Source organism: Momordica charantia (assembly GCF_013281855.1).
Source record: "Momordica charantia cultivar OHB3-1 chromosome 8 unlocalized genomic scaffold, Mcharantia_2.0 BLBB01000008.1, whole genome shotgun sequence".
In the NCBI taxonomy this organism is placed as follows: domain Eukaryota; kingdom Viridiplantae; phylum Streptophyta; class Magnoliopsida; order Cucurbitales; family Cucurbitaceae; genus Momordica; species Momordica charantia.
The window spans coordinates 30976049-30990036 of record NW_028275166.1 but is presented as its reverse complement, the minus strand read 5'-3'; the positions used below and the strand labels follow the sequence as shown (position 1 = coordinate 30990036).

The following is a 13988-nucleotide window of genomic DNA, read 5'->3' as shown; positions in this document are numbered from 1 at the left end:
TTAGTTTTCTCGATTCTTTGGACTAGTATTAGAGCCGGTTATTGATTCTGCTTTTGAGTTTAAATCATACATGGTTGAGGAAGAGGAGTTTGAATGTAAACTTGCTTTTGAACTTGAACTAGATCTAGACGAGCGCTATAACTTGAACTTGACTTGAAACTAGAACTAGAACTTGAGCTCGAACTTGAATTTGAATTAGAGATATACTCCCAATTTAAACCACCACCATCGAGAAGCTCAACCCCAAGACCTACTCCAGCCTTAACCCCTATTCCATCTGAGTCTACAGGAAAAAGCAAGAAAACAATAATAGTAAATGGTTTGAAGCTTTCTCCTGTTAAATTAAAACACAAAAACAACTAAAAACTTCTAAAACAAGAGGCGATGAGTATTCAAGAAGATAAATCTAATTTATAAGCGTCGGATTGTAAGAATGCAAGAAATTTTAATGGAGCGATAATTAACACTCAACCATTTATTTAGTGTTTGTTCCACTCAAAAATAATGAAGAATGATTAGTTTTGCACCGAGCTAGCTAAACTATAATTGATGGTATGAAAATTACCCAAAATCCCGCCATTTGGGAAGAAGGTGAAACTTTTATCCACAATTTGATTTAACAGATATGTTATGATTAGGTTTTGATCCTTACAAAATAATTCTTTAGTCTTTAGACAAAGGTGAAAAATTATATGCTCTTGATACTTATTATCCCAAAATCTTGAAATATAAGAATAAATGAAGTGGATTTTTAATATCATCTTTAGTGAAAGATCTACAACTACATAATTTAGTTGATGGAAGATCTTCTTCTTCAACCATGCACTTTGAATTTAAAGTAAACAACTTTTATTATTTGACGGAAAATAGGTGACCGTGGAGATCGTAATTCTAAATATGAAATATTGTGATACTTGAGTCATTTCTCACCATTTCTTGAGATGATTACTAATTAAATTTGTTATCTATCTAAGTTTAATGATGGTAAAAGAAATATGAAAGAGAGGATGATTATAATTTATAAGGCAAGAGAAGAAGAGCAGCAAAATATTTTAAAATTTCATAAAAAATTATGCTATTATTAATTAAAAGACGAAGTTTAAAATTTGAGAGGCAATTTTCATAAATGAAAGGCAACATCCTTCATTAAATTTGAACTATTTTTTTAGTGCATCAAGTGGTGGAATTCGAAGAGGATATTTTAGTCGCACCGTCTATCTCAGAAAAAAAAAAAAGAAGAAAAACTTGAGTTATGACACTGGTAAATTTCTAATTTTTTTAATGAAATATAGATTTTGGAAAGCAGAAAACAAATGAACTCGAATCAAATCAATTTCATTAAAAGGATTTTCAAAGAAAATCAAAACCCTAACTCTCTGATTAGGAAGAAAAGGAAAATCTGGCTTTCTTTAATCTTTTCTCTGTGTCTGCAAATCTGTTTAATCTGAAGTGACATCTTCCAAATCTCTTGTGTTCCTTCCGTTGGATATTATATTTCTCCTGTTTGTTGCTCTTCCTTCGTCTCAATTTACGATATTACGACAAGAAAATCAACTGGTACGTCTCAAATTTCTCTATTTTTTTTTTAATTTCTCTTTCCGTGTTTGTTCATCCATGGCTCTAAATTGTAGTTTTCTGATGCGAGGTTTCTTTATTCTCGCCTCCCATGGTTTTGGTCTCGCTTTTTACAGCTTACGGAAACTATTAAGCTTGCCTAAAAACTGATTTTTCTGACTTCCCCAGAGCCTGGTAGCACAATCGATTGTTTTGGGATTTTCTATTTCCTTTCTAGGTTTTGGGAACTCTTTGCCCTGCCCTTTTCGATTTTGATACTGAGTATTATTTTGCATTATGGTAGTTGGGTCAAGTGAAGAAAATAAAGGCCGTTTTGGAGTACCATGGTTTGGCTGTTGTCCTATCAAATTAGTCGAAGCGTGCATAAGTCGGTAATAAACAAACTATTTATTTACATTATATCATGAAGAGGTTTAACCCTTTCAACGGAGCATATTGATCTTAGTTTTCCTGTGTTGATATGCAGCTAGCAAGAAGCAGGGAAAGCTATCTCTAATTATTTGTTAAGGAAATATTAAATTGGAGTTTGAGTTCAACCTAATGACATGTTTGAACATTGTGTGCTTTCTCACTTGAACCAGCCATTACTGGAATATAAGTAGGAAGATTTTATTGGTTTAGATAAGATACTTCCATATTATTAATCACAAAGTATTTAATCTTTGTTTTATTAGTTCATTGTGTTAGATTTCTTATGCGAAGACACTTAGTTTTTAATTAGGTTGGTTTCAAGTTTTATTTGCTTTTACATTTAGTTAATGAGTCGTGCAGTGGGTTATTTGTATTGTTGTTTGTTTCATGAATGTAGTTGCTTTCTTTAGGTTTGGAGGGTTTGAATAACTTGGGAGGATGCAATGCATGGACTTGGTTAGATTTAACACATGGGCTTCTGTTTTGAGGAATTTCTGTTATTACCAGTTAGGTGTGAACATGCGATTCTTTTGGATTGGAGTCATTTCCTTTAGGTTGGGCTCCTTTTGTTGGTCCTTTATTTTTATTTTCATTATTACTTTAATAAATGTATGCCTTGTATATTGTTTCATTTTTCTCAATGAACTTGGTTTCTAAAAAACGAATCTAGTTGTTTTCTTAATTTCAGAGTTTTTTGGTGGTAGGTTCTCATACAAAATACTTAGTTAGACAATGGGAGAACGAAAACAAAGTGGATTTATCCACCATGGATTGACCTAGCGGTGGTTGGGACCAATGAAAAAATAAGAGAGGTTAAAGGAAATAAGTTCGAACCACAAAGACTACCTACCCAGGATTTAATATCTTATGAGTTTTTGTGGCAATCAAATATAATAAGATTATATTATATGGTTGTTTTGTGAGATTGGTCGAGGTGTGCATAAGCTAATTTGGACACTCCCGATTATGTAAGATAAAAGGTGGAATAATGGATTTAATTGTTTCATAAAAATCTTTTGGAGTTATTTTCTAAGATGTTTGACCTTTTCTGAACTCTAACTTTGGATGACAATACTCCCTCGATCATGTCAAAAGGATATTATTTGATCCTTCATCAGTAAGGGGAGAGAGGTGAATTTCATCTCTAACTCGCTTCTTGTTTAATTTTGAAATTCTATCAACTGGTTTATCACAATTACTCAAGACAATTTTGGCAAGGTTCGTGCAATATTGCTCACTTTAAAATGTCAAATTTCTGGTATTTTTTAGTAAGACTGTTAAAACCATGCTTCATTCAAAAAATCTTCAATAAAGTTAAGTCTTCCTTCTTTGCTTTTAGTTTTAGGCCTTAGTGGTGCATTCTATATAATAGGATTTTGAGGATTTTGACCATATCTTTTGAAGGTGTTCTTCTTTTGGGGCAATTGTTGGAGCTATTTCCCAGTATTCAGGGTGGCCTTGGTTGAGTGAATCTTGTTACAATATGTTTGGCAGAAGTTGTTTTTACCCTGTCTTAGAAACATTTCTTTGGCATTTGGCAAGCAGGATTTCTGGCGGTTCTTCGGAATATTGAGTTAGAGAGAAATAGAAGAGTTTTTACGGGTCTTGGGAGGTTGTTTGGAGTTTGGCCTCCTTTAATGTATCCTTTTGAGCTGTTGAGTCTATATATTGGTCTGGTTGGATCTAAGACTTGTTTATTTGTCTTTAGAATTAAGCAACAAGTTTCTTCTCTTAATACTATCAAGGTCTTATTTGATTTACTTATTTCTATCATAATTTTGCATTCTGTTTTATGTATGTGTGTTTGGTTCAAGCATCCAGCAGTGTGTGAAAGTGTCCACGTGCTTTACTATTCGTGCAGCGTTTGACAGGGGCATCCGGTAAATCATAAATGTCCTCAAGAGGAACACTTCAACCGCTATACAATGGACGTCCTGTTCGGGCTCCAGGGTTGATGCGGCATGGTCCATTTCCTGGATCAGACTCCACTGCTGGCCACCAGTCATCCAAGTCATTGCATCCTCTTGAATTATTAGAAGATAAATTAACTGTTCAGACATCTGACATAGAAAAACTTGGAAGGGAAAATCATAAGTTGGCAACAGCTCATGTCACTTTGAGGCAAGAACTCGTGGCTGCCGAGAAGGAAATACAAACCATGCGGGCACATATTCGAAGCATTCAGACAGAAAGTGATATTCAGATGAGAGTATTGGTAGATAAGATTGCAAAAATGGAGGCAAGTATTAAAGCCGGAGAGGGGTTGAAGAAGGATTTGCAACAGGCACACATGGAGGCACAGGGCTTGGTCAAAGATAGACAAGAATTGACCTTCCAAATTCAACAAGCGACTGAGGAATTGCATAAAACAGAGTCTGATACAAAGAATCTACCCAATTTACATGCCGAGCTCGAGGATTTGAGGCAACAGCACCAAAGGCTACGGTGAGTTATGATCTGTGCTGCTTTTCGTTTACAGTTCTGAATTTCAGTAATTACAACGTTAGCTACTAAATGAATGAAAGTACCAAAAGGCCCATGCAAAGAAGGCTGTCCAACAGCTTTTAGTTAAAAATGAAAGAGAACTTCCATCTTGAAATTTAGCTCAGTTTTTCACCGTCCATTCGAGTCGTTGCAAAGGAGGTGATCCAACTGTACCTTCTAGTACCGGATACATTGCTCCAACTTCACTCTAGTCACTATTCCTATTTTTGGGTTTTGTCTTTTCTTGCGATATGGTAATTGAGCGCCCTTGATCCACCACCAACTTTGTTTGATGCCATGAGAGTGACCTTGATTTTCTTACAACTCGACTAAGCAACAATCTTCCTCCTCCTCAGACTGCCTTTTTGTTGATTAGATAATTCAAATAAACCTCTTGGTCTGTCCTATTTTACAGTTTAATGCTGCTTAAGACTATTGACTGTGTTCCTTAAAACGTACCAGATAATTGTTTGGCGCTTGGCAGCATAATGGTGCTATGTGAACTGGGGCGACATTACTCCTATGTTTCTCTCTACATGATATGCATTATAGATATTTTGATTCTGATATCAATTTCCAACTTAACGTGTTGATTCTTTTTGATATTTATCGATTTGGTAAGCAGGGCTACATTTGAGCACGAAAAAGGTTTGAATATAGAGCTAGTGGAGCAAATGAAAGCAACGGAAATGAACCTGGTTGCCCTGGCAAGGGAAGTAGAGAGGCTGCGAGCTGAGGTTTTGAACGCGGAGAAAAGGGCATACGGTACAGTTCTTTTTGCATTTTCCTTTCCAGTTAACTATCTTTGGATGTTTATTGACACTTGCAAATGAAACTCCCTGCTTCTGTAGCACCAAATGCATATGGTGGTGCATACATAAATTTGGATCCGTCGTACCCACCGCACATGTCCGGTGCCAATGGCTACACCGACTTGTATGGAAGGGTGCCAGTCACAATGGCTTCTATGGCCCCAGGAGACGGTCAAATTCCTCATCCCATTGATAACAGCCAGGCCCCCGCTGGAACGGTTGCAGGTGTGGCTGCCCCTGTTGGCGGAAGTGCTGGCTATGAAGCAACGATCGATCCGTCCATCACTCGGAGATAAGTGCAAGGCCATGTTTGTTTGATCAGATTAACTGCCATCCATCTTTTGTTAGTAGAAAATATACAGATCTTTAGTTCCAAGTTTCCCCCTGTTAACATTTTTAGTATCTTGCAAACACAAAGAATACCATCATTTTAACATTTATCATTCATGGCAAACTTGATGTAATTTTTGCCAAGAAATAGTTCACTCCCTTCTTGGTTTATTTTGAAGAAATCAACTTTCTGCATTTGGGTACAAGTTGATTGACTGAAATGGAATTGGTGAGCTTGGAAGTAAGATTGGAATATCTGTTATCTCTTTGTAAATATATTAATGGAAGAGATGTATCAATGATGTGGATCAGATACAATTTGATCTTCCTTATAAGAATGTGTTATTTGATTTATGTAGGTTGGTGTTACTTCAAATTCTGTTGACTGTTTTAAATAGAAAGATGAAGAGAGAGTCTCACAAATATAATAAGACATTATCACTGTAAATCGATCTATAGATGTTCGTTTGGCCAGTTTTTAGGTCCGATGTTCATTTGGTCGGTTTCGAGGTGAATAAACTTTACCACTTGTTTCAAAACACCTCTATCATTCCAAAAAGAAAGTTTCAATATTGTACTTGAACTTTTATAAAAGACTATTTGAACAAATATCTATTAAGATTTTGGATAAAAAGTTGACATGACTGAGTTGGGAATGATATGACAGTTAGCATGGAAGTTTGCTTAGATTAAGTCTTTTAGATTAAGTCTAAAAAAAATATGAATGTGTCACACCAACTTTCTATTTAAAATATTTAAAATATTAACAGATATTTGTTCAAAAAATATTTTTAAAAAGGTCAATGGTAATATTGAAAAGATTATGAAAGGACGTGATATTTTCTAAACAAATGGCAAAATTTCAGAAATACAATTTTTTTTTTTAAATTCAGGCTCAAGTTAAATTGACAATTTTTTAATTAATTTAAATTTAAATTTGACATTATTTGAAAGTTTTAAATTAACAGTCTGTCTTGGACGGCCCAACGAAGGCCCATATAAAATCGGCCCATTTAGGAGTTTTTATATGATTTCTTTGGTACAATACAAGATCGAGAGCACTTTTGGTTCAACTTAAACTGCGCCTTCGTCCAAGTTATATAAGCGGAGTCTTCCGTTTGATCTCCTCCATTTCTCGGAGCTTGAATCCGATCAGCCATGGCCGAAGTAAGCTTCGTTTCTCTCTCTCTCTGTTTAGTTGCACGAAAATCAACCATAGTGAATCAATTTTTTCTTTTTTATTTGATACTCTGTATTTATCATTTCCCTTTTTCCAATCATAGACGGGCGGAATAGGTGCCCGCGATTTGGATGCAATTGTCGTTTTATCTATATGAAAAATATGTCTCCTCGTAACCCTTGTTTTATTATCTTTTTTAACTGTGATTTTGTTCGTATTAGACGTATAATCTGAATTTCTAGTTTGAAGGAATGATGTTGCTGCTTTTTCTTCGGTGCTTTCTGTAAACTAGCTTCGCTGGCACAATTTCCCACATAGTTGTAGGACTTAAAATTCTTAGGATTTTAAGCCATGAAATTCTTCAACGCTTGTTGGATATATTGAAACTTTTATGTGTTACCTTTTGGTTATTTTTGGACACAATGACTCTGGAAGCTGCAGAACTGTTAGGAAAAAACAATGACTTTTCTTTATTTAAATGAGAAAGTATTGGTAAATAAATAAATTTAACAGCCGGAAAAAGAGAAGGAGAACGTTTTTTTGTTGATGTCGCTGATAAAGATGTGAAGTAGAATATCAACTTTAGAATGAATTTCCTTGTTTACAGTTGAAAAAACTACAAACTCCCTCTTGATTGTTATATCATTACTAAAATTAAGATTTACATCGTGAATAGTGCTCACGAGAGCAGGGAACTGTATATGTTAAATCTCACTATAGTTTCTTCTAAGAGGCAGATCAAATCTTGAATTGATTATCATTGAATCGATAGGAAAACAAGGATTCAATTTCAATTCAAATATTTTTTGTTGAAAGATAACTGACATAATTGTGGGAAAAAGAATTTGAAAAGAGGAGATGCAACACCATATATCCTGCCAAATACAAATTCCTTGACCATGGCCTTAGTTAGTATAGTAAACTGTCATAGGGAGAAAGAATTGATGCGTTAAGAAACATATTTTCAAAGGACAGTGTTCAGTGCTTATCCTGCCAACCTCTTAAGTCCACTTATTTTGAACTCCATATTTGCCATAGAAACCTAACCAGATTCACTGAAAAGCTGGTAATCCGTGCTAAAAACACCCAATAAAAATAATAGAAAAATAGTCAACAGTTTCTTTTGGAAGAAAAAATACTTCCATTAATAATAATGGATGATAAGACATGCGAAGGATGAGATCTCATCTCCATTAAAAGTTGAAAAAGGATAGTAAATAAAATTCTCAATACTCAATAATAGAGAAAGAGCAGAATCTCTTAAAACCTTGTCAATTGGGCATAATTTTAGGCATGAAATATATTTTTATGTTAAAAAGAATTCTGTTTTGCATGTTTATATTGTGTCTATCCATACTTCATACTTGACATTGTGCTCACCTTTAGAAAGATGGTAGGGGCGCGTTAGCGCTTTACTAATAGTTTTCGAAAGTTGACTATTAGCGATAATGTTTCTTGCTCTTGCCAATAATTGAAGATAGATGTCAGTTTGTATCTTGGTGTTTGTCATGGATTGAGGTATGGAAGGCACAGGGGCCTCTAGCCCAAATTAACCACACCTAACTGATAATTACAAAATTCTTAGAAATCAACCTCACAGGGAGGTATCGTTCCTCTCTAACCAAATTTCGCACGTAGTAGCAAGGAAACAAGCCTGCCACAAGAACCTACCCCTAGGGGTCGTTCTCTAGTCGGGATGTTTTTTGTATACCATTGTATATTTTTCATTTCTCTCAATGAAAGCTTGAGTTCTTGTAAAAAAAAAAGTGTTGGAATGTGCTGTTCGCTCATATTGGAAGAATGTTATTAGGAAAATGATTAGCAACTACTCATTTCTATTCAGATGAAAATTCAATGATGTGTATCTCTTTGTCGATCTGTTAAACAGATCTATGAAGTGAGTATTATAAGATGAGTGGCAGTCCTTCATCCAGATATTCATGTTCTCTTCAATCTCCATTCTAATTTTCTTTTCTTGTCCTATCCATTCTTGTTTGTCATCTCAGATAGAGCTGAAAACAGCACCTGCTGACTTCCGATTCCCTACAACAAATCAAACCAGGCACTGTTTCACTCGTTACATTGAGTTCCACAGGTGCATTTTTCTTATAACTTGGGATAAGAGTTCCAATGGAAAACAAAAGGGTCCACAGTCTTTCTCACTGTTAGTTTTCCCCTTAAATATGCGAAACTTTGTACAGGTGCCTGTCAGCCAAGGGTGAGGAGTCTGGTGAATGTGAAAGATTTGCAAAGTATTACCGGGCCCTTTGCCCCGGTGAATGGGTGAGATTCATTGTATTTGGTGTTGCTAAAAGTAAATTTAAATTTTCTGGTCCATTTTTCCGGCTCATATTGATGCATTTGTGCTAGCACTTGTGTGCATGGCCGCAAGAATTTCTTCTGCTTTTTCCAATATCAGAGTTGCTTGAAATATTGACACTCTTGATTGAATTCGAAGTTCCAATCATAAAATATTCTCTATGGGCCATAAAAATATTCTTTTGATTTCTGTGCCTCCCGTAGCATCAGGTTAGATGTTAAGAATTTTATCAGCTACTGAAGTTATTTTTACCTTGAAATTCATGCATCTTTTACAAGTAAGCGGTTCCCGGCATGTGAATAACCAAATCCTTTCCGCAGGTTGAAAAATGGAATGAGCAGAGAGAGAACGGCACTTTCCCTGGCCCTCTGTGAAAGAATGAATGTTCGTCACCCGGAAAGCACAGATCGACAATTTCTGTTCGTTCTCTCAGAAAGCTATTTCGGAGTTCCATAATTTTTCATTGCATCTCAGAAAACAATAAAGGATAATATTTTGTTTCAAGTCTTGTTGAGTAGTTATGGCTCAATTGTTGATTGTAGACAAGCTCAATCGATGCCGTTGCACCTTGGCATTTGTCAACCCTTTCGTGTTAATTTGATTTCATGAATCATTTTCAGTCTTGTGTGTAATTATCTCTTCATGCCACCTTACTCTATACTGTTTTATTGTTAGTTTCTGAACATGCTTCTTTTAATTTTTGCTTAGAACAGATGAAAGCAATCATGGATTAGCTAGAAACTGGACAGAATTTCGCAAGGGGGGTGACACATGAAGACCTGAGAGATGTATTAAGCCAAAGAAATATGAACCGTAAGTCAGGTTATCGATTGGACAATATTAAGAGAGTGAAATAGTTTAGATCCATTTTTTTTTTTCTCTCATTATCTACATATTGTCTCACATGTAAGAGGGAGAACAAGGTCATTTTAAGCTCGTTGCCATTTATATCACAGGCTCCTAAGACAATGTGAGAAGAAGGGCGAGAGATTGAGCATGATATAGGGAAGAGGAAAATTAAAAAAATGGGCAATAGTGAGATTTCACCCATCAGCAGAGTCCTAATAATCTTTATTTTCTATTTAGTGTATGAGAACTATTTTGGGCCTTCAACAACCTCACTTGAACGGGATCTGTTCTATAGGTTGTACAAGTTCTTGAGTTCTAAAAAACCTCTTTTGGGCCTTAGTTTTAGATTGATTCATTACTATTACTTATTTGATCAATTCATTAGTTATTTGCCTAACATTAGTTCTTGTTTGGCTGCTTGACAATTGTTAGTATAGAAAATGGCTGTTGGTAGAATGTGAAAAAAATGAGAATTTCCATGTTGGTTGGTGGGGTTTGGAAAGAGGTTGAATTTCTTTATTTAAAACTAGAGAGGGACAAGTTGGGAAGGTAGAACAGAGGTTCGAACTTCTCGTATGTCACTATCTTTTTTTATAGGTCATTCTGGTTGAGGATTTCTATCAACGCACACAATTGCATTATCATCTTTTCATATAAGATTTAAAGTTTATCTCGATTAATTTTGCTGTTATTGGGCGGTAAATACAGAAGATCTACATGAAACAAATCTAGGTATCTGGAAATTAAACTATAAATATAATTTGTTTAAGATATGTAGGAGAAGATTTTGGAGAAATATGTTGGATAAGATCCTTCCATTTGCAAAAATAAACAATCAAATCAGATTCTTGAGTCCTTTTTTGTTTTATTTATTTATTTTTTTAACTAGGGGTGGGAGCTATGCTCCCCAATATCTAGGGATACCTATGCCCGTCTTAAGGTCCGAACTCGAAAGATATTAAAAATTTTGTGTATTAAGTTTACTTAGAGGTTCAAACTTAAACCTCTAGCCAAGAGACTCGAAGTTCTTGTCAATAAAGTCTCTATTTGGTCATACCAAAGGGATCTTGAGATTTAAAAATAAGCTTGACCAGTTCAGATTGAAACTGAATTTCTACCTGTTTGATGTGGTCAAAAGGTTCCAATTTCCCATGGCCATCCCTTTAATATGCTTTTGGGGCTTTGTGAATTGATTTATAAATCAAAGTCAGAAGAGAGCTTTTTTCTAAAACTTCCATAATCCATTAGCTGTGAATCGAAGTCAAAAACAAAAAAAGGCATGAAAAGAAGAGCTTCTTGATTGAAGGAATCTTATACCATTGGATGCCTCTCAAATTCAAATTTAGAAGTTAGAAAGTCTTTTGAGAGTTTATGGCAAGATGTAAAAGGACCAAATTGAGTCTTATGCTCAATAAAAGATTTGATATGTTGCTTTATAGAGAAGATTTGTTACATATGCTACTTTATTAGTTTAATTACTGCACTTTGACTAAAGTATAGTTTAATAGTAAAAATATTTACTTTTTTTTTTCCCTAGATGTTTGACACTTAAATGTTACAAATTTGTTCATGTTGTCAATTCATAATGTTACACTAAACACAATTCAAAATTAATTAATGAATCTTTTTAAAATTTAAAGGTCAACTTGAATATAACTAACTAACATATATCATGACTAAAAGTTTGGACGGTTTGAATCCCTACTCGAATATGTTGACTATTTTCTTTTCTTTTTTAGAGATTAAATATGTATGGCTAAGAAAATTCTGAGTCTAAATTTAAATTTATATGTAATCTTATAAATTATTTGGAGATACTCATGTATTTTGCTTCTTAAGTAGAGTAAAAGAGATATTTCTTAATTTTGTTAAAAAAATGATATTTCTTTTTTGCTTTTCTGGCATGATTTCTCTTATCCATTAAAAATCATCCTTAAGCTTAAAACAGTAGTAATTGTGTTAAAAAGATTTACCAATGAGCATTGAGACTTAGACTATCACTTTTATTTCATTTTCTATGTCAATTTCAGATCTAGTATAAAAAGGGAAAAAATAAATAAAGATTAAGTTGACTTTAAGGGTGGACTATGCTTGAATTTCCTAAGTAGACTTGGTTTTTATATTGTTATTTAAGTATTATATGTCCATTTTCCAATAATAATTACAAAATTAAGGTGTATTAATTATTTATTATTTCTACCTTCCATCCACCATTATTTTAAGAAGAGAAGACGTATTGGTTTATCCTCCCTTATATTGAAAAATAATTTAAAATATAATCTTGCTAACACCTGCAAGAATTAGCCTTGAACAGTTTTTTTTTTTTTTTTGAAAATGTATGTATAGCCAAAAATAGACCACACCTAAAATCAGGTGAAATTATAATTATTCAAATTGATTCTGTAGTAATAAGATCAGCTAAGCCTTATTTAGCCACTTATGGAGAAATCCTTTACGAAGGAGATACCTTAGTTACATTTATATATGAAAAATCACGATCTGGTGATCTAAGGCAGGGTCTTCCAAAAGTGGAACAAGTATTAGAAGTGCGTTCGATTGATTCAATATCGATGAGCCTAGAAAAGAGAATTGAGGGTTGGAACGAGCGTATAACAAGAATTCTTGGAATTCCTCGGAGATTTTTGATTAATTATCCCATTTTATAAAAAAATCTACAAAATTAGAAAACATTATTGAATGCATCTATTAGAGCAATTTCTTAAATAATAAAAGAAAAAATAAATTTTAAAAAAATTGATGTCAATTTATCAACAAATTGTTTTGTGTGTGCGTGTATATATATTTGACAGAGCAGTTCTATATTTATATTCACTCTTCATAATAAGAAAAATATTATAATAAATGCAAGAGCAACTGGGACATTATTCTTAAAAAAAGGGCAATTGGGACATTCTATCATGCCCACTAGTTAATTTACTTTTTTCAAAAACAAGAAAAAAAAAAAACTCCACTTGGTGAATGTATTAAATTAATTGAAAATAAATATATATCCAAATATGTAAATTATTTTTAATTTTTTTAAAGCAGTGATTTGGCTTTCCTAAATTACTTGAATATCACATCTTGATGAGCCAATAAGAAAACTATTTGCTGTCCCATAGGTTAGGTAATATAATAATTAGAAACAAAAAGGTAAAAAAAATTATAACAAACAAAAACCAAAAAGGTAATTTTTTTTCTTTCTTTTGGCAAGAGGGTAAATCATTGGGGAAAAAAGTGGGTGAGAAATTCAAACCAACCATCTTAATAATCTACCAAAAAAGCAAGATATTATGGTGATAACATTTTTTATTGAAAAAAATAATAAAAAACAAAAAATGAGAACTTTATTGAGACCTTCAATTTCTTTATTTGTTTCATATTAAAAAAATTAATTTTTTAATTTAGAATTTTAGCGAATGAGTAACAAAAATTGTTCCCAAATATGTTACTATAATTTTTTTTCAATAAAAGAATAGAATCAAGAAGCAATTGTCAAATGTTGTTTTTATTTATTAATAAAGAGGAAATAAAAAAAAAATCAAATGAATCTAGATTACATTTCTTGTTTCCAAATTCACTTGTTTAAATAAATTATATTAAAAGAGGAAAAAAGAAAAAAAAAACTACATCAAATGAATTTAGATTACATTTCTTGTTTCCAAATTCACTTGTTTAGATATAGATTATTTAATATATGTATGAAATTAAAATATTTTATAAACTCATTTGATAAATATATTATTTTAGGCAATAAATTCATTTTACTTTTATTAAAATTAAAGCAGCAAAACATAATATATTATATATTATACAATATTTTAAAACAATAATACTATAAAATTTATAACATCTATTAATAAATAAATTACTAATATTTTAGATTGAACTAAAATTTAGTTAGTAACTCGAAATATATTACTAAATATATAGAAATATAATTCAATTCAAATCCATTTCCAAAAATATATTAAAAAAAAAAATTACAATTATGTTATTCATTAAATCACTTGTAATCAATTACAGG

At 32.9% G+C, this 13988-nt stretch overlaps 2 protein-coding genes across 10 annotated transcripts; both read left to right on the top strand.

The window, feature by feature from the left end:
* The first annotated feature begins 1152 nt into the window (after positions 1-1152).
* LOC111020850 (protein FLX-like 4) lies at positions 1153-5966 on the top strand. Of its 9 annotated transcripts, none has more exons than XM_088127956.1 (5): positions 1153-1261; positions 1859-1946; positions 3848-4431; positions 5096-5235; positions 5322-5966. In XM_088127956.1, exons 3-5 carry the CDS (start codon positions 3878-3880, stop codon positions 5576-5578), a joined length of 951 nt encoding a protein of 316 aa, XP_087984082.1. In that variant the 5' UTR covers positions 1153-1261; positions 1859-1946; positions 3848-3877; the 3' UTR covers positions 5579-5966. The 9 variants fall into 9 exon arrangements, with proteins under 9 accessions (XP_087984082.1, XP_087984083.1, XP_087984080.1 ...); XM_088127954.1 differs by lacking the exons at positions 1153-1261; positions 1859-1946 and adding exons at positions 1287-1557; positions 2397-2540 and having other exon boundaries at positions 3391-4431; XM_022297639.2 differs by lacking the exon at positions 1153-1261 and adding an exon at positions 1287-1557.
* A 670-nt stretch (positions 5967-6636) lies between these two features.
* On the top strand, positions 6637-9731 carry LOC111020894 (cytochrome c oxidase subunit 6b-2). The gene is made up of 4 exons (XM_022297697.2): positions 6637-6779; positions 8799-8887; positions 8994-9075; positions 9433-9731. Exons 1-4 carry the CDS (start codon positions 6771-6773, stop codon positions 9484-9486), a joined length of 234 nt encoding a protein of 77 aa, XP_022153389.1. The 5' UTR covers positions 6637-6770; the 3' UTR covers positions 9487-9731.
* Positions 9732-13988: the final 4257 nt, after the last annotated feature.

Bases quoted from the DNA above. Each gene is read 5' to 3' on its own strand.
- LOC111020850 (XM_088127956.1), top strand. From the start codon at position 3,878: ATGTCCTCAAGAGGAACACTTCAACCGCTATACAATGGACGTCCTGTT. The intron at 4,432-5,095 runs GTGAGTTATGAT...TTTGGTAAGCAG, and splicing joins CAACAGCACCAAAGGCTACG to GGCTACATTTGAGCACGAAA. The intron at 5,236-5,321 runs GTACAGTTCTTT...CTGCTTCTGTAG, and splicing joins CGCGGAGAAAAGGGCATACG to CACCAAATGCATATGGTGGT.
- LOC111020894 (XM_022297697.2), top strand. The intron at 8,888-8,993 runs GTGCATTTTTCT...AACTTTGTACAG, and splicing joins CGTTACATTGAGTTCCACAG to GTGCCTGTCAGCCAAGGGTG. The intron at 9,076-9,432 runs GTGAGATTCATT...TCCTTTCCGCAG, and splicing joins CCCTTTGCCCCGGTGAATGG to GTTGAAAAATGGAATGAGCA.